General features: G+C 46.3%; 1 protein-coding gene across 2 annotated transcripts in view; it reads right to left on the bottom strand.

The window, feature by feature from the left end:
- LOC126518747 (serine/threonine-protein phosphatase 2A activator-like) overlaps positions 1 to 21,088 on the bottom strand; it is a 185,239-nt gene that overhangs the window by 99,957 nt on the left and 64,194 nt on the right. For both annotated transcript variants that reach the window (XM_055064852.2, XM_050168520.3), the window contains exons 5-6: positions 4,931 to 5,048; positions 2,287 to 2,386 (exon numbers count right to left, since the gene is read on the bottom strand). In XM_055064852.2, coding sequence (XP_054920827.1) covers positions 2,287 to 2,386; positions 4,931 to 5,048 — 218 coding nt within the window. The remainder of the gene's footprint in view (positions 1 to 2,286; positions 2,387 to 4,930; positions 5,049 to 21,088) is intronic.

Genomic DNA, 21,088 nt, shown 5'->3' with positions numbered 1-21,088 from the left:
TCCGAATTACTCCCAAATGGCAGTCCATTAACGCACGCTCTCCGAAAGGGAGCACCGAGTAGCGTACACTGGAATAAGGACAAAGAGAACGCTTTCCAAAGTTTAAAAACGCTATTAGTTTCTCGTCCTGTGCTTCGCGCGCCGGGCTACACAAAGGAATTCATATTTCAATGCGACGCAAGCGACAGAGGTATGGGTGTGGTACTTAGTCAGGTCGGCGACGATAACGAGGAGCATCCTATCCTCTATGCCAGCCATAAACTAAATGTAAGAGAGGAAGCCTACAGCGCTTCAGAGAAGGAATGCGCTTGTTTAGTTTGGGCCACCCAGAACTTGTCGTGTTACTTATACGGAGCGAAGTTCATCTTCGAGACCGACCACTGTCCTCTGACGTGGCTCAATCAAATGTCACACAAAAATGGCCGCTTGCTCCGATGGAGCCTCACTCTCCAAGAGTGCAACTTCTCCGTTAGATATAAAAAGGGAATGTTGCATAGCAATGCGGATGGTTTGAGCAGGCTAATTTGAATTATGCATTTGAGGGTCCCACCAAAATTTTAGGGTTACTAGTGTTAATTTTGTTAAGCCAAGAAGATCCCCTCTCATTTAGCAGGATTCCCTCCATGACTGCTGAATTTGTCAGCACAAAATTGCTTCAAAAATTGGCATAGCGAAATGCAGCATTTTTTGTTTCTGAACTTATGTTTTCTTTGAGGCCTAGCGGGTGTAAAGTGAGAGCCAAGGTACGTCATCTCGGCGCAGAGCCGTGTTGTGGGGTTCGTTTTGCAGTTGCCTGTCCTTGTTGGATGCTTTGGGGCGGTGACATCATTACACAAGTGGTCGCTGTGAGCCAAGGCATCACCCCCTGGCCACCAGCCGTTCTCTTTCTGCCCAGCGGTTGACAGCGCTGAACAGTTGTGAGTTTCCGGGCCATGGAGGCGCTGTTAAGAACGGCCAGCTGCAGTGCAAGTTTTGCCGGCCAGTTGTGACTGTGGCGGCAACTTTCCTGGAGCGTCGCCGCACACCTCTAACCACGGCGTGACTAATTCGACTGTGTGTAAACAACAATACGTGCGTCCTCGGCTCTCCGTCGCTGGAGCCGAGTTTGACGAAGTCGCCATTGTGACTAAATGGGCTCGGCGGACCAACTATTCTTAACGAGCCCGCGGAACGTCTACTGAGACCCCTTCCCACGCGTCGACCAAGACGCCAAACAATGGGCAGCCGGTGGGCGCGCTGCAGCTCGGGGAATAAATGCTCCTACGGTGCCGGGTCGTCTCCCTTACGGTGCTCCGTCTCCCCTACGGTGCTTTGTCTCCCCTACGGTGCCTGGTGAACTCGCCTACGGTGCTTGGACGGCCGTTTCCGTCACCTGGGTATCGGGGGAGGACCGAGTGTTTAAAAACCGCTGTTGTGCGGCTGCTCAGGACACTCTCTCTCAAGCAGTCATGTTAGACTGATGTACTTTCTCAAGCAGTCATGTTAGACTGATATAAATACTGTAAATAAACCCATATTCTTCGTTCTCGATGAGAAGCAGTCCTTCCCTTCATCAAGGTCCTCAGGGTGGATAGGTTGGACAACGACATGGGCCAGCTACCTTCTAATTCATGCCCGACTCCAATCTTGACAACGGATCACGAGCGATGGGATTCAACCCCCAATCATAACGGCAGGCAGCAGTAAACTTGGTGAAGCAGAATTACTGCCACCACCACAGAGCGAAATGAAAAATCAAGTTTTGGCAGAACCCAAGGAGTGGAAGCACGAACAGAATTTTTGCTTCAAGTCAGGGAAGGTAAGAGCATCTAAAAGAAGATACCTCCAAAGGCAGCGTCCCTCCGGAGGTATCTTCACTTTAAAGAGGCACGTCTTTCCAAACACGTCGTGGCCAGTGTGCATGTAGAGCCTGACCATATGGGGTTTGTTCCTACCCTCTAGGGGTCCAAGACCAGCGCTGATAAACACACTGGAATGTCTTCAGAAGAGCCACTTGACTCCAGCACCATAGCAAGGTTTACGCAGCAATGAACCATGATAGCAAGAGGCTTTGCCATTGCTAGCGGTCCTCCATGTTGTGTGAGCCGAGTCGAACACACCACGATTGTTTTGCCAGAGGGGTACCACGTGACCAGCACTCCTTTGTCCCACAATGTGCCTGCCGTGAAATGCCGAGCATGGTAAATGCGGGCCACATGGCTATAAGAACCAACCATAAAAGGTGCACCAATGGGCTTTTTTGGGGTCACAGGAGTGTAGGCAGGTAGACACCAGCCACACACTTACCTCTGAAAGACACGCAAAACAACTGCAGGAGAGTCGGCCTCAGTCAAGGCTCCCACTTTGAACAGGCAGCACAGGAACATGGCAAAGCTCATCTCATGACCTGCATGCAAGCATTACAGTGCTGCACACAACTGTGATCTAAATGGGGTTTGAGATGCATCCATCTTGCAGCAAGATGCAAAAAGAGTGCAGGCAATTCAGGGTTCTAGCAAAGAGGGATACAGCCTATGCCCATTACAAAGGATCCGCATACAACATATTCTTCTATATAACAGGCCTTTCTTAGTTTCGGCTGGCTATATTATTTTTGCAATAAATACTGCTAAAACAACTGCTATAACAAACTATGAGCTAGAACATACGAAATTTTCGGGCAATTTTTGTCTAGATATTGCACATACAACATACTATGCTGCGGTGATGTGTGTGTGCTGCGGTGTGTTGTATGCAACTTTTTGCAACACTAGTAGAAAGTATGAAAATGCACTTTCTCTTAAGAAACAAATGCACTAATGGCAAGCTTCCCACAATGACTTGCTGCACTGCACCTCGCCAACTAACAGCAACTTTTCTGGGCAATCATGCACATGAATTTCCATCGCTCGCCATAGTAGGCTCGGTGCCGAGGATGTCACTAGGCGTAGCCTACTTTCCTTCCAAGCCATAGCCGATAGCGCTTCAGAAACAATGGCTGATGATCACAAAATGTATTAGTTTGAGATCTCTATCCTCAAATTACAACAATTCACGCAAAAAAAGATTGGCTTCTATCTGCAGCATCCAGGCTGCAAAGCACGTGATGAGGTCCAGCCATCTCACATGCGGGCTCAGAGAGTAACTTAACATCAATTTATTCTATCGGCCATTGTTTTCCATGAAAAAAAAGAATTGTAGCCAATATGTCAGTGTTGGTGGCAGTGGCGTCGTGCTTTGGCCAGCTGGCATGGCAGGGAGCTGGCTGCAAGGGCAGAATTATCACTTAAGCCCATTTCTTCGCGAACAGGAAAATCTTGCCAGTCTACAGGGAAATCATGCAAAACTGCCATTTGTCAGCAGCCAGCATATGGAAATCAATAGACAGCAAGGTGCTATGCTGCTAGTGTGCTTGCACCATTAATGCACAGTAGACTTGTGTTAATTCGGCCCCGATGGGACTGACAAAATTGACTGAATTATCCAGCGGGTCAAATTAAATAAGATGCAGAAGAAGAGCCAAAACAATGCTTATTCATTCGACAGTATTGGCCCGGTCAGAACACGTCGCGTCCAAAGCAGAAAACTAATGTAGAAATGACATTAAAGCTCCTAAACAAAACAAAAATCTAATGCAGACCCGATTTTTTAACAAGAAAAATCGGCATGGCCCAATATGTGTTGCACAATGGCAGCCCGTTTCCAAAAGTCAGCTTCACAGAATGGTATTTAACATCAGCTTCGCCGCAATACATTCGTGTCAGGCGCATACAAACATCGCAAAGATGATTTTGGTTTTGTATCCAATTGCACCTCGGAGACAATTTTCGGCCTAATTTTCCTGAAGAAAAGAGAAAAGGTGTGCATCGGGTAAATACCATAATCGGACATTGTGAGCGACATGAAGACCTTCCTTGGGCAGGCCAAAGACGGTACATGTTCAACGCAGCCCCGCCGAGAGAGATGTTGCCACTAAAGGGGTCGCTATTGAGGTCATCACAGGGGTCAGGCAAGGTGCATGCTGACTGGTCATGTATGAATTATCCAACGAAGGTCAATATTACTATAGAAAAAACAAACGTTTGGGCCCATATCAATGTATGGGCACTGGCCAGGACCTTCAGTCGGAAACGAATTAACTCAAGTTGAATTAACAGAAGTGTACTGTATATGAATTTTTTTCCCTTTCTCTTTTTTTTATTCTCAATTTTTATTTGCTTTTATGATTGCCTCCAGCTTTTTATAATCAAACACTAGACTGTGGTATATATGAAGCTTCACTATTTCACAACTTACTGCAGCCCTAATTCTGGATAGAACAGACCTGAGATGTAATTAACATTTCTCATTGGATAATTAGCCTGTTGTAATGAGCATCGACTGCACTGTAAATCCCCTTCAGACACCAGTTAATTCTGCCGAAAGTCAAGCATTATAGAATAGAAAAACATTTTAAATATGACGTGGTTTAAAGAGAGAAATCGACAAAGTCTTGGGTCTCTTCCACATTGCCAGTCTTCACACCACTTTTCTGGCTAAATATCACGCGCCAACAAGCCAAGCAAGAAATCCTTTGAAGATAGGAGTTTTAACACATTTACTGCATCCTTAGTATCATTAAAGACATACAGCAGCCAAAGAGATACAGCAAACTGAATTAAATTGAGGGGGTTTAACATCCTGAAATTTCACACAGGGTTATGAGGCACACCACTCTCTGGGTTAATTTTGACCAACTGTGGATCTTTCATCTGTGCCCACAAAGCACGGTACAGAAGTGTCTTTGCATTTTGCTACAGCGAATTGTGGCTGCCGTGGCCGGGAGTCAAACCTGCAACTTCATGCTCAACGCCACAGCCACCGATACACAGTGTCAGTTCAAAGTGATGCCACTTGTGACCTATGCGCCACTTGTTTGAATTTCTTCATGCCACAGTGAAGCCACTCCTACCTGTGCCATAGTCGATTCGAGTTATGTTGCCAAAGCTGTCGTTGAAGTAGGGCACCAGCTCGATGAGGGAGAGGTGGAACTTGCTTGGAAGCGCCTCGCCCAGAAGCCGCACACTCTCCTGCACACCACAAGGTTTGGAATCACCCACCCGGTGACAGAACACACAATGTTTGCCAGAGCCCAGCTACAGCCCGTGTTCATGGAGGTGGAATCTGTTAGAGCAGTAGCAACTGTTCTTGATTGAATGGTGACAAGTATAAATAAAACCTGAATTCACTATTTTTGAAATGTAAAGCTTTCTTTGCTGTTCAAATACTACAAGGAATAACACACACTTATTGCAGTCTTGAGGAAGAAAGACCAATGTAAGTGATGGCTATCTGCACTCGTGTCGGGATCCCTAGCTGCCATCAAGTGTGAAATATCTTGATCACACTCGTGTGAGTGTGAGTGAGTGGGGAAAAGCCAGCAGTTTCAAAATGGGAAGAATTGTATGCAAAGGTAATGTAAGGTAGAGCCAGGTCCCACTCACGGTGGTCGTCTGAAATGTATTTGGATAGCATGTCTGTAAGGGTGCGGTTTAAACGCTCAGTGAGGCCGTTCGTTTGGGGGTGGTAGGAGGTGGTAAATTTATGCTGTATTGAGCAGGCACACATGTCGTCAATGACTTTGGCCAAAAAGGTGCAGCCGCGGTCTGTAAGCAATTGACGCAGAGCACCATGCCTCAAAATGATATCATGTAGGAGGAAGTCCGCAACATCAGTTGCGCAACTGGTCGGAAGAGCACGGGTTATGGCATAGTGGGTCGCGTAGTCCGCCGTGACTGCAACCCACTTGTTTCCTGATGTGGATTCTGGAAATGGGCCGAGAAGGTCCAAGCCGACACGATGGAAGGGCTCGGCAGGGATTTCGAGCGGCTGCAGGTAACCAGCGGGGAGCTGGGAAGGCTTCTTGCGTCGTTGGCAAAGTTCACAAGTGGCGACGTAACGTCGTACGGAACGGGCAAGGCCCGGCCAGAAAGAACGCCGACGTACACGGTCATAGGTTCGAGATACGCCGAGGTGTCCTGCCATTGGTGCGTCGTGAAGCTCTTCTAGAATGGTGGAGCGGAGGTGTTTAGGTATTACAAGCAGGAACTCAGAGCCGTCCGGATGAAGGTTACGACAGAGTACCGTCGCGGAGGACGAAGAGACGTAGAGCAGCATCGGCTGGAGAGTGTTGAAAACGGTCGATGAGTGGTCTGATGTAGGCATCACGGCGTTGCTCGTTGGCGAAATGAAGCAGCTGGGATACAGAGAATACGCAAGAAGCACTGGAAATATTGGAGGAGTCAGAGTCGTCAACAAGGTAACGCAACAAACTGTCAGCGTCTTGGTGCAGGCGGCCAGACTTGTACATCACGGTATATGAAAATTCCTGCAGCCTCAAAGCCCATCGACCAAGCCAGCCTGTAGGATCTTTTAGCAATGAGAGCCAGCAGAGAGCATGATGGTCAGTGACTACGGAAAAAGGGCGACCGTAAAGGTAAGGACGGAACTTTGCAACCGCCCAGACAACAGCAAGGCACTCTCGTTCCGTAATGGAATAGTTGCGCTCCGACGGTGCTAGGAGGCGGCTCGCATAAGCAATAACGCGATCCTTGGCACGCTGACGCTGGGCTAAGACGGCACCTACGCCATGACCGCTGGCATCTGTACGTAATTCTGTAGGGGCCACCGGGTCAAAGTGGGCGAGAATGGGTGGTGAGGTTAGAAGAGTGACGAGACGAGAGAAGGCGGCGGCTTCTGCAGTACCCCACGAGAATTGTACGCCTTTGTTCAAAAGATTAGTTAGGGGCCAAGCAATTATCGCAAAATCTGGAACAAAACGACGAAAGTACGAGCACAGCCCTACAAAACTTCGAATGTCTGCGGCTGTCTTCGGAACCGGAAACTCTCGGACAGCACGAGTTTTGTCGGGATCAGGCTGTACTCCGGAAGCGTCAACAAGATGGCCCAGAAGAGTAATTTGTCGGTGGCCAAAACGACATTTGGACGAGTTAAGTTGCAGCTTCGCCTTTTGAAATACATCAAGTATAGTTGTGAGACGCTCGAGTGTCGAACGTTGGCGAGAAGACGATGACGTCGTCGAGGTAGCAGAGGCATGTGAACCATTTGAAACCTTGGAGCAAGAAGTCCATCATACGCTCAAAGGTGGCAGGGGCATTGCATAATCCAAACGGCATTACTTTAAATTGGTATAGGCCAGCAGGTGTGATGAACGCAGTTTTTTCTCTGTCCATATCGTCAACAGCAATCTGCCAATATCCCGAACGAAGATCAATAGACGAGAAATAGCTGGAACCATGCAGGCAGTCAAGGGCGTCGTCTATACGTGGGAGCGGGTAGATGTCCTTCTTTGTAATGCTGTTCAGATGACGGTAATCTACACAGAAGTGCCACGTGCCATCCTTCTTCTTAACCAACACCACAGGTGACACCCAGGGACTCGATGAAGGCTCAATGATGTTTTATTGAGCATTTGTTCACTTCATCTTGAATTACTCGGCGTTCCGACGCAGAAACTCGATACGGTCGTCGATGAATAGGCGCAGCATCGCCAGTAAGAATCCGATGCTTGACCGCGAGCGTCTGGCCTAAAGGGCAGTCGTCGAAGTCGAAAATATCACGGTAGGACGATAATACTTCGCAAAGGTCTTCAGCCTGCGTAGAGGACAGGTCCGTCGCAACCATTTTCTTTATGTTGAGATCGACGCCCGAGGCGGGGGCGAGGGGGCATGCTAAGCTCGTGAGAACCATCGGTCGATAACGCTGCCACGTATTCGTCGCCGAGACAATCAATGGTGGCAAGGCAAATACCTTGCAGTAGAATTTGCTTTGCCAATCCAAAGTGACAGGCAGGCATGCGAGTGTGATTCGCAGTAATAGTAAGTATACTGTGAGGCACGGTGATGTCATACTGTATTGGGATGCCGGGCAGAGGAGTGACGAGGTGGGAAAGACAACAGTTCAATGTAGGCTATGGACTATGGACTTTGGCGGCAGGCAAAGAAAGCCGGTGGAGCATAAGCGGCAGTGGGGTGCGTCAGAAGGTTCTGCGAGCACCGGCAACTCAAGGCGAAGGGTACTGGAAGAGCAGTCAATAAGAGCAGAATGGGCGTAGAGAAAATCGAGGCCGAGAATGAGGTCGTGGGGGCAATGAGCAATTATGGTTAAGAGGACAGGAGTGTGGCGGCCGGCGATGCTGACACGTGCCGTACACATGCCGATGATAGGCACAGTACCACCATCCGTAATGCGGACGACGCGTGTTGACACTGGGGTGAGGAGCTTGTTCAGTCGTCGTCGGAAGGCAGCACTCATAATAGAAAGGTGTGCTCCTGTATCGATGAGTGCCGTGACAGGATGGCCGTCAACGACAACGTCAAGAAGGTTTCGGTTAGTAGGTAACGTGAGCAGAGGATTTGAGGGCAGGGTCGACAACGCAGCTTCACCTCCAGAAGCTGCAGTGCCTAGTTTTCCGGCTGGGTCCGGGAGGAGATAGGCGGTGAAGAGAAGCGACGGGGTTGGGGCGAACGAGACTGATGGCGTCGAGGTGAGGGCGAGCTGCTGTACCGAAGGTTCGGAGCAGGAGCATCAGCGGCAGTGGATTCATGGCGGGTGGTATAGGGAACGGAAGGTCCAAAGGTGCGGGAATAAGCGGCGGTGTATGTCCGAGGAGGTGGTGGCCATTGGTTGCGGCACTGACGAGCAACGTGGCCGATGCGACAGCAGGGAAGCAGATCGGCCGGTCATCAGGGGTACGCCAATCGAACGGGTTGCGGCGAGATGTGGCGGAAAAGGACTGCCGAGGACGAGGAGGGCCGCTAGAGAACTGGGGAACACTGGGTTGAGACATTGAACACACGGTGTTCAGACCCATGTTTTTAAATTCCTGTCTGACGACGGCCTGAATCATCGCAATGGTGGTTGCTGGCGGATCGGGAGGCATCGTGGAGAAGGCTGGCGAACAGGCGGCCTCGAGTTCGTGGCGAACAATGCGGATGACGTCGTCACAGGTGGTGGTCTGACGCGGTCGACCCTTACATGTCGACGTAGCAGCAGTGTTGGGTAGCCGCGCAATTTGGTGTGAGATATGGCGGCTCTTAGCCTTTTCAAGGCGACGGCATTCTTGTATAATGGCGTCGATAGTCGAGACGTTGCCGAAAACAAACAAATTGAAAGCGGCGTCGGCAATGCCTTTTAGCACATGTGCCACTTTATCTGCTTCGGACATATTGTCAGCTTTACGGCATAGAGCCAAGACATCGAGGATGTAGGAAATGTATGGCTCTGTAGGTGACTGAACACGAGACGCAAGAGCCTTTCTTGCGGCAGCCTTGCGGCCAATGGGGTCGCCAAACAGTTCCCGTAGCTTTTCTTTAAAACTGTCCCAACTGGTTATTTCGTCATCATGTGTTTGGTGGCACACGCGTGGGGTGCCGCCGAGATAAAAGATGACATTGGCGAGCATAATCGTTGGGTCCCACCTGTTATTAGCACTGGTGTGTTCATAGAGCTTGATCCAGTCGTCGACATCCTGTCCCTCCAGGCCAGAGAACACACCTGGGTCACGATGTGGGGCAACCATGACTATTGGAGCAGTCGGACAAGCCGAAGCCGTTGCAGAAGCGGGCTCGTCACCGGGAGGCATGGTGACAAGCTCGGTGTGCCGACCACTTCGGAGTTCCGTGGTGAGGACGGGGATCGCTGACCTCCACCAGAGATGTTACGTGTGGAAAGACACAGACGAAAGATGCTATTTACACGCTATTTACACTGCAGCCAGGCAGCCAGGCTGACACTCGCTCGTGCCAAGGGCACCGACCAACTTCTCCGTCGTTCTCGCGGCGGCTCGTCTCTTGAGCATCGCTTGATGATATCATAATATAATATAAAAGCACAGACAATAGAACAGCTACTGCCATCAATGTTCTGATAGAAAAAACACCCTTTCACAGTCTCTTTTCATTACCAGCTGCTCGGAAAGTGGTGAAGTACTAATGATAAGATCAGCTCATCATAAGGCAAAAAGTGGTAGTCGCTCCTTATCTGCTGAGGTTACCAAGAGCCCGTAAAGGGTTAAAACAATGTGTGATGTTGTAGCACCACGAGTATTTCCTTCAATAAGCACAACACTTCAGGTGCATCTGGTGATGTGCCATTTATATGTTTTATTACTGCCATTGTCATGGTGGACCACGTAAATGAAACCAGTCACTTCTCCTTTAATAACTCCACAGTTGTCCGAATGTCCAGTTGTGAACACTGTTACATGCATGTTTCAAATAATGTAAATTATCTTTTCTTTTTAATAAACTGACTCTCCACAAACTTTACATTTCACTTAGTTGAGCAATCATGAAATATTCTATATTGGGCTTGATGTTCACAGGTCATTTTACTCGAATGTTTGTATTCAGTTAAATTCAGATATTTCAAAATGTACTTGAACACCACTAAATTACCTCTTTCGTTACCGCTAGAAATGTGCTCATTTTCGGTGATTTTATGTTCTAACATGTTATTTCAAGACATAAAAGCCACAATGTATACTTCGATACATAATATTATCCATGATCACTTGTGTTTTGAATGGTTGTAAAGCAAGTAATAATTGTTCACACAGTTTTTTAGAATTCTTATGTGAATTAAAAGGGTGATGGTTAGGGCTAGTTGATTTTCCATTAGGCTGCGTGGTGGAGTGCAAAGCGGGACAGGTGACACAAAAAAAGCACTTTTCCTTGTTTTTCTGTCCATTATCCCGCTTCGCACTGCACCAGACACTCTTATGTGAAACTTCAAGGAACACGAATGGAAGTAATAATTTGCTATTGTAAGTACTGAGAGTAAAACAATATTAACCGACGATTAAGATACTGCTTAATGCAAAATTTGAGCACAGCTTTATACGGATTTTCATTTCACGATATATTGAGGCAAAGAATTTGAGAGAGACATGTAGCAGAGTTGTCAATTAATCGAAAATCCGACCTGCGGGTCAAGCAACTCGGCTTTTATACATGACTCGGCGAAAGTTCCAGTGTAATCACTGGTGCCGCTTGGCTTTCAGAAAGTACAACACAACTACAGAATTCGCGCCGCGCATGCAATTGAATTACAAAGCAATCACAAACCATGACATTGAAACAAGTACAAACGAGACCAAAGCAAGCAAACCAAACAAGTGCGAGCGAGAGCTGACGCGAGCAGACGATAGTACGAAATGAGCTGTCCGGCTGAGACCAGATACAAGTACGCATTGAGCAATCGGGCGCGTACGCATGAAACGACTTTCCTGTGTGCACCCTTCCCCCCCCCCCCCCCCCCCCCTTAAAAAAAAGAGTGATTCTCTGTTCACTCTTTTCTCACCAGCACAACAGAGTGACAATACATGTGTCCAGGCAAAACAGGGAAGCTGGTTCCTCAACAAAGAAATCTTCAGAGAAAAATAAAACTGGGATGGATAGCACGCGTGGATTTGTCTCTTGAAAAGGAATCAGAGGAGCATTCTTGCTTAATAAGCTACACAAGTAGTGCGGTGGTCTCAATCCAAGCATTTTGCAGTGCAGTTGCTTGTACGGAATAACTACTTCATGTATTACAACTCTTGCATGCAAGGTTACGTCAGATCACATATGATTTGCGCACATCTGTGTTGCCAGTGTGTGGCATGCAGATACTATGTTCCTGTTTTGAGTGCAAGTGATTGGCTGTGGCTGCTGGTTGCACAAACGTGTCACTCCGCTTGTTTGGCAGTAAATAAGTTAAAATTATGGTGCCTTCCAGGTAATAATTATGACTTATGGTACACCATGTAAACCTCTATCTTTTTTTCATATATGATGGGTCGTGAATGCAAGGAAGTGAGAGAAGACTGTTTTATAACCCTAATGCGAGAGTTGTCTGCTATTCATGAAACACATAGTAATAGGGGACCAATACTTGGAGGATAACAAAGGAACTTGAGAAGAAACTACAACTGTGCAACAAGCTATAGAATGATAATTGTAGGTGTAGCAGACAGGAAGAGGTTAGCATGGATAAAATAGGCAACTGACATTTACATATAACTTTGCCACACTATGTTGTGTCATTTGTATGTATTGTTAGTATTTTATTACGTAACTCTAGCATTGTATGTTGTCATCGTATTTAATTTGAGTTTTCCTCATGATGTATATCACACCATTGTGTCTACTCTCTTTTTTTTAAATTTATTTTTACTTATGTCTTTCCTACCTTACTGCTGTTCTCACATGTCTCTACATTTTATCAGTACCAAGAGCTATAGACTGACTTTGGCACCCTTGTTTGTAGATTATCTGTAACCCATTCAGTGTATGTTAAACCAAAACTGCTGTTTCACCTTTTTCCGGTGATGCTTTCATCAAGTTACTACTGTTATCACTGCACTCCAGCCTGACACCCTCCCAACCGTATAAGATTATGGTGCCAACGTTACAACATAGTGCGACGTTCCCGGCGCACGGGTGAGCATTGCTTGCAGCCAGTAACACTATGCTGCTTCTGCTGCGTCCACCGAAATGCCGTCCCCTCTATAGACCTCTTTATCGGGCGAGGAGGAAAGGGCGGGCAGCGAGCCTTTCCTCCTTTCTGACTTGGGCGATCCAGCGCGGCGCTGCTTGGAAGTATTGCTGTCACTTGCTGCGGAAAGATTTCTAGATGTTTCAGATCATACTCTGAAATTTACGCAATGTTTGTTCATATAAGATCGTCAGAGGAGCCTTTCTATGCATTTTACTGATGCATAGTACGCGGAAATATCTCTTGAGGGCACAAACATGTGACATGCATTATCAGCCGGGGTGTGTGTATGTGTTGTGAACCTTTTTGTCTATATTCGGTTTTAATTCAACGAAGGAAACCGGTGTCTCTGTATTACCAGCATGAAATTATAAATATGCTCACTATCTGATCGCTTGGCATAGGGACTAAAAACATGAAACATAAGAGCGCATGCTCGTGTACAGCCAACCTAAGGCAACTACGAAACATCTAAGCGGCAGCCGCTATCAAATATTTGTTATACACCGGCATCGTTCTCATGCATTTCAAATCTAGTAGGCCTGAAATCACTAGATGTCTACGCTAGCCTACCTGCATGAGGCCGATGGCGCTGCTCAACACAGCGATCACTGCAGCTGGTGAACCAGCATGATACATATATGAACTACGTGATTCGGCATTGCCTCTTTGTCCTGTAAAGACATAATATATGAGAGGGATTGCATAAAAAGAATGCGATGGCTATATTTGAGTACAAAATTTCCATAATACGTGAGAGTGCTTAGTAGAGAATGGAACGACGACAACCGAAAAAAAAAATTGGATATCATCCTCTTTCTTGAAAAAAGGAGAAAACGGGCTAACACCGCTATACGAGCTCACATAGTCACGCCGCACAAGGTTTATAGATCTATAAACGTTGATGCCACATGCTTGGACCATGCGCTATATAGAACAAAGATATCTGTAATCCAGACCCTACCACTACTTAGGACGCTCGCACAGTTTGTAAATGGTCGCTTTGCTGGACAAGTATAGTTCACACTGTAGGGTATACCGTTTTTACTAGCCAAAACTATTTTATTCATGGAGGGAAACCTCATCCACCGAATCAAGTAGTAACGCAATGTAATCTGCAGCTAACAGTTTGAACGCTTGTCAAAGTATAACAGCACAGCGCCTATCGTAGCAGAACGGTACCCACGCTGTTACGATTGTCGCATATGTTTCATTGCTCCTAAACCGCAGCTTAGAACTAAAGGATAATACTGCAATAAGGTCACATTAGTGAATGGAACAATGGAACATTCAGAAATGCAGAATTGATCTCCGAGGCTGATTGTAAGCTCAAACATTCACGCATACATCGCGCTGCGTGCTCCGTCCGCCGTGCTCCGTCCGTTATGGGTTTCAGCCCCCCCCCCCCCCCCCCCCCCCGAAATTTTTTCGTGCTGTCCATACACCGCTGACCAAAGCAACCCCCAGCGCCAGAAATAATTCTGGATTTTGTCTAAAATGTCTTTTTCGCACTCGAAAAAACCTTTCACCGCGAACATTGCGAACTCGGGCTGGATTTCGCGGCAACGCCCCTGCACCGGGAGTCACATAACGCAAGCAGCCCCATCAGAGCACAAAGTTTCAAGGACGTTTTGATGGCGAACGGGGTCGCCGCGGCAACTCGGAGAGTCCGCGGAACCTACGGAGCGCACGGATGTCAATTCCGAAGCTTTATAGGTATAAAGTTGTCATAAACTTTTGATGTGAAAGGTGCATTGGCATTTCCAAAGTTGTGCTTTAGATTTTCAATTGTGGAACTTTGGGGGTTTAATGTTGTTATAAACACTTGACACCAAAGATGCATTGATTTTTCTAAAGTTGTACATTGGAACATACAACGAGACAAGCCAAATCAAAACACTATCAGACAAGCTGCCAAAGCACGCAGCGAGGTCCGATGAGACGGAGCGTTTTTGTGGTTCATTTGTGCCGTCATGTCACAGAAAAAAATATCAACATTTTTTTTTAACCTACGCCAAAGCATTCATGTCAAGACACTAAAGCCAGCAAAGGTAACTATGATCTTATTTATTTTTTCTACTTTGACTTTTATTCGCGAGGGCACATTGAGCCTCTTCAATTTTATTGTTCTCGCTACCCTACCCACGGGCTGCCAGAGCCAACCAGAGTGCATGCGTTTTTCTCGTGTTGCCTCAACCACCGCGCGGTGCATAGTCTTTGGTGCGCGTTCGGTTTTCTCTGGCCGAGTGGATTTTCGTCTGGCAGTTTTGGACGCTTTGTGGCTAGCAGACGAGAAAAAGAACCAATGGTCGCTCGCTGCCATCACTGTGGGGACTCAATGGATTGCACCGCGTTCGCTGGAGCGCAACCTCTCCGGAAAGTCTTGTATCGCCGGTGCAGGATTACAAGCAGTATGCGTAAGGTTTTCGGTGGACCAAGCGTCTCACGTTTTCTTCGATATGTCCATGGAATTATCATGCACCAGATGCACCCCACCAAATTCTCATGCCTATGCCAATATTGTGATGTATCAGACACCCTCCAACACATGGTGTTCGTGCGCCCACACCACGAGAAAAACAGTCAAGATGATGCCTCAGAACCACTACAAGCGACCGCAGAAACGTGGGAGGCAATGTTAAAGGCACAGAACCTGGAAGATCAGCAAAGTCTGGTGCACCAAGCCCAGGCTGCGGCATTAGCCAGCGGCTTTCTGGACTAAGAGAGCCGCCCACCTAGGGCGAAGAAAGAACACTTTCTCGCTGTTTCTCACAATAAACGTTCATTCCTCCTCATTCCTCCTTCGGTATCCACATTACGAGCCCAAAGTAGGCATTCGATTGTGGCCAAGATACTTTCCCTTGCGTTTTATTTATTTCGGTGCCCCCCACCCCACAAAAGGAAAAAAAAAAGACATTGTTGCGGCGCAGCGAATTGCCACATAGGGAAAGTTCGATTTTGTTACTTCTTTTGCGGAAAGTAATAGGCCACGGGACACTTCAGTTGCTGGACACTCTTATTATATTAGTGTGATAGCAATTAGATGGACACTCCAGGCACACTCCTGTTGTCGCCCTCATCTTCTGTATAAAGTCCAAGGGCGATAACATTGTGACCGCGCGCCGCATGCTGTATGTGCGAGTGAAAGTGTGTGGGGGGGGGGGGCACAGTTGAGTCGACGATGGTGGCTCAGTCTTGTGTGCGCAAAGGAGAAAAGCGGAGAAGAAGCGCGCCGCCTTCCGTCACACGCGATTCAACAGGGGGAACGGATGGAATAGGGGCGGGATCTAGGATTCTGTGAATCTGTGATTGCGCAACATGTTTATTTGCCTTGTTCAACGCGTTATATACAGTGACTTTTTCTTAGATACGTAGATTTATAGGAGACTTACACGTATATTTAAATATCTTGTTGCGAGTTTTTGTGTATACGTGCAGTGAATTTTGTTTCCAGTGGCGCATTTTTGCCCTTTATCAAGCTGTATCTTCGCATTTGTATGTTCTGTTGTATCTTCGCATTTTTAATGTACGAGGGTGAGTCAAATGAAGGTGAGCCTACCCATCCCGCGTAATAATGGTTTGGTTCATTATCTGCGAGGCATGAGGGTAGCACACAGGCATCTCTCATTTACAAAAGTGACACGCAGGTGTAAGGATAAATGTTCTTTAATGCTCTCATACACTGGGTTGAACACTATTGCGTGACGTAATGCACGCTCCAGAAGTTGAGTAGCGTGGTGTCGTGAGGTTTTTGACAGCTGAAGGTGTTTGCCAGAAAATAAATTAGTCACCGTATGGCTGCCATATATGTTGAACATTTAATTTCATTGGCCACTGTGAAGCGTTGGAGCAAATGGTTCAAAGAAGGACGTGAAAGTTGCAAAGACGATCCAAGACCGGGCCAAAGCCACTGTGCAATCACCCCCAACAAAACTGCAAAGGCTGAAGAGCTGATAGCTGATGAGACAAGAACGGAGGATAAGCATCGATGAATTGGCAGAGCGTGTGAACATCAGTCATGGTTCGGTTCACGCCATAATTTATGAACATCTCGGTTATCGACTCTCGTGTGCGTAATGGATGCCCAAGATTTTGAATCACCGCCAGAAGACTGAGAAGTTCGGCGCTGCCTTGACTCTAGCAGGGAAGAAGTTTGGCCATGTTGGTGGGATACATACAAACTGGATACATAGCGCAAGACAAATCCCTGTGTCATTCTTGCGCTATGTATCCCAGTTTGTATGCCTTGACTCATCTGATCCGGTATGAGAATGAGGATGACGATTTCTTGTCTGCAATTGTGATCGGAGGCGAACCATGGTGCCACTTCTTCGAGCCTGAAACAGGACGGCAAAGCTTACAGTGGAAACATTCGAATTCGACCCCCCCTCCGCCCCCCCAATAAAGAAATGGCCGTCATTTCCGCCGGAAAGGTGTCGACTTTTTATTTTTTTCGATCATCAGGGACCATTACTGATAGAATTTGCTAAATCTTGAGAGAGTATCAATTGTTTCCGATATTGTGAAACGTCGGATCGGCTGCGTGTCACAATCATAACAAACGACGTGGAAAATTGACGAACAGGGTCATCTTGTTCCACGACAATGCCTGTCCCCGTGTCGCTTATGTGGTTAATACAAAACTGGCAAAGTTTAAGTTGGAAACGTGGCAACATCCACCATACACCTCAGACCTGTCGTCTTGCGACTTCAACATTTTGGGGCACATGAAGAAACAGCTCAAGGGAACCAGATTCGTGTCAGACAATGACTTCGTGTTGCAGACTTTTTGAAGCAGCAACCCAAGGAACTTTATGAGAGGGGGATCACGCGACTTGTTAGTCAATGGGACAAATGTCCAAATGCTCATGGAGACTACTTTTAAATAAAGTACACCGTTTGTCATATATTCGCATTGGCTCACTTTCATTTGACTCACCCTCGTATATTAAGCAGAACTTCTGCTTCCTATACGTGCTCTCTGTTGCGACTATAATTTCGGTGCAATTACTCACGATACACGACTTGTGAAAGCTGCTCCTGCGTAATACATTGGAACAAATGACAACGTCATTGAGCTTTTTCACTGCCCGTTGCATGTGTAAAGGAATGTAAACAAGGTTCTTCAATGACAAAGTTTCATTACCATATTTGTTCTCAACTTGTTCATTTCATGGCCTTTACATTTTTCATATCAACGGCATGCACTGTTTAGCTGGTTTTGAACTGATATAGTTCTAAAGTTCGTGTGATATTTTCTTTACTTATTAAATAGACAAAAACATGGAAGCATTGATATCAGTTATCTTGGGCACAACTTTTTGCACATACGGGTATATTCCTTTATGAAAAAAAATACATATTTTACTTGTTTTGACAGTGCGTAGCGTTCAACAGTTCGTTTGCAGCATCTTTGGCAATTGCAATGCAGTTATTATTTATGTATTTGATCCCTCGACAAATTGTGTAAGCGGAAGCTTTAGCTCGGGCCCAGCTCCGATGCGGCCTTTCAAATGCATGTAAAACACAGAAACGCTTTTCTGAGATAACCTCTGGAGCGCTTCTAATAAAATTTGTTGCATTTGAGAGAGAAAGTTGAATTCTAGTGTGAGTTGAAAGCGGAATTTCGATTTAGGGCCTGAATTTTGTTTAAAATGTTTTGAAAATTTCGAAAGGTTGAAAATAATGGAAGCATGACGTTTACAAACTAATAGCTCTGCATCAAGAACACATATCGCACTTCCGTAAACGCCATCTACTATAACAGTCAAAGCGGACAAATTTGGTGTGTCAATTTGTACCTTACGTGAATTGGTTATGTTGTGTGCAAGGGTTCTGCAAAAGCCGTATTTCCGTAATACTAAATTTTTTTAGATTCATGTGTAACATATAAATTTTTTCTGTTGCAGATGTACTATTATATGCAATTCACAGAATTGTGATATCATTTTTCATTGTTGAGTTAGAGTTTTAAACTTGATAGTTTCGTTTACTGAAAATTGGCGATTTTTGCCAATTTTTAATAAAGAATTGACAACCTAAAGGAAAATTAAAAAAAAAAAACAGTCACTAGAATTAAAGTTTTTTTTTTTTTAATGCAACCAACTTCGTCATACTTGAAGCAGTGGTTGCCGAGAAAAACTAATTCTCCTTCTACACGCATTTAGATAGGAGCACCCGAGCTAAAGCTTCCCCTTAAGGAGGAGGCCGAGCTACAATGTGAGCCTCCCGCGAACGAAATTTCTGACTAAGCCACTGCTGATGTGCTCCCATGCATTTGCCTTTCGCTGCTGGTCTCGGAAATCAAGACGCATAAACACAGGCATGCTGCCTAATCGCTTCAAGCAGCCGCTGAACAACATTACCCAACACACCACTCATATTTGCTCTGTCTATGCTACTTGCGCCATTCACACAGGCATCCACCATTTTTCTGTGTGCAGTGTATTGTGGGTCGGTGCAGTCGGTGCACATCGGCAGCCGCCAGTTGGATGCACTACGTAGTGCATCCAACTACAGACACTGTTCTCACCAACGTGACGTGCGTGCACTCATGCCATGTTGGACTATACATGCTCAAATTGACATGAGCGCCATCAATGGCTCAGGAACTTATGATCATGCTCGTACAAATACAGTCTACGCTCGTTACAACAGACCCATGTACAACAGACTTTCGGATATAAGGGACCAGGTTTCAGCCTTAGTTTATTCTACCTATTTCACTAATGCAATGAAGTTCGCTTCATTGCATTAATGACCATGCTGCAACAGACCATCGGCTACAGCGGACGAAAATAGCAGCAATATTTTTCAAAAATGGGTGTATAAAGATACTTTTACCGTGTCGACACGGACTGACAACTGACTTGCGAGGGTCAGCCAATGATCGCAGCTCAATACTGTGTGCGCGAGGAAGGGAGGAAGGCATGGCGGAAACACGCAGCACGAGAGGGGGGAGGGGAGTCTACTCCGGCGGCGGCTGCTTACGGCGTGGCTGCCGTATCTTCAAACTGATCTGCGATGTGGACAAAGTGCTCACCCACCGTGGGTGCCGTATCTTTAAAGCGATCTGCGATGTGGACAAAGTGCACCCAGTGCCGGTAGCTTAGTTTGTGCTGAAGTGAGAGACAGCACGAAGGTCAATTTGTTCGCTGCTGCTGCCACACTTATCTTGCTTAATTTGCTGTAGCAATTGATGTTCCACCTTTCAGGCAAAATTGGTTTTTTTTTTTTTTTACTTTGTACGTTCGTCACTCACTCTTTGCAATAAAGTTGTTAGACATCACAATGAAAGTTTTGGAAGTGAGGCGTTTCGGATAATATGGACTTCAGATAAAGCGGATATTTTTTGTTGGATTATCAGGGTCCGTTGTAACGAGAGTCGACTCTAGTGGACAGACTTGCATCTAGTCATCAGATCCAAGAATAGCCGACTGCACGGCCAGTGTTGCAGCTACTACTACTAAGTTGTTTTGCGGGCACAAGTTCACTCATCTCTTGCAAGTTTGTTGTTTGTCTGCCTGGTGCCGAGGGTGCAGCCACCTACAGTGTTACAGGCAGCTGGCAACTCCGTGCCAGCCCTGTGTATGTAAGTGCTTCGTTTAAAATAAAGGTTGGTTCATTGTCTCTTACACACATCATGGCCTTGACGATGTGAGGAGTTAGAATAAAAAGTTGGAGTGAGAATGTGAGGAGGATATAAAAAGGGGAGAGGAGAAGCACTCCCCTTGTCCCCATTCTTTTTTATTTCCTTTTTTTTGCACTAAGTGGCCATAGGTTTTATGGTCTGCGATTGTTGAGTATGAACCAGCTAGCCCAACAACCAGCACTACTTCAATTCTGGCAGTCAGAAATAAGATGAAACCTGCAGTTTACCTTTAGAGAATGTAAATTTATTTACAGCTAATGTCCATCATTATCTCAGACAGCTTTTCATTGCTGTCTACGAACAAGAACATGTCACCCTCACAGCGGTCCAGCACATTTTATATCCTGCATTTCTTGAACACTATACTCACAAACGAGATCCTTGCCTAGACTAACCACTTCACCAGTTCCTCCTGCGATGCATAAAGTGCTGGGAACACATGACCCGACTCCGTTGCTGCTAGCTTAGCACGTAAAGAAACTGAGCTTTCGAATGAGCTTTCTATTCAAACACTGAAACCGGCATATCATCACCATCCTACTCTAAAACTTGTTTTGCCACTATCTTGTGACGACACTGGCAAATGGCTCTCATAGTAGGCAGTTGCTAATGCCATGAACGCAGTTTCAGTTTTGTACCTGACTGCAATACGTCTGCAATTTTCACACTAATTTTTCTTTGAGATAAAAGCATGTGAATACCAACAATTCGTTGTGAGCTGTAGTTCTAGCTTTGAAACATGCTGAAGGCCGGCCAAAAAGTGGCATTTTCAGTTGTAGATTGCGCACCTTCAACAGATTCACTGCCACCAGGCACCACCAAAACTTACACAGCAGCCATTGGGGTCACAACTGGGGTAAGGCACATGTGTGCTGACCAGTTAAGTTCAAATCATCTAATGAGGGCCAATTTCTGTATTTA

Source organism: Dermacentor andersoni, chromosome 1, assembly GCF_023375885.2.
Source record: "Dermacentor andersoni chromosome 1, qqDerAnde1_hic_scaffold, whole genome shotgun sequence".
NCBI lineage: Eukaryota > Metazoa > Arthropoda > Arachnida > Ixodida > Ixodidae > Dermacentor > Dermacentor andersoni.
The sequence above is the reverse complement of the archived record's forward strand: the minus strand, read 5'-3'. Positions and strand labels throughout refer to the sequence as shown.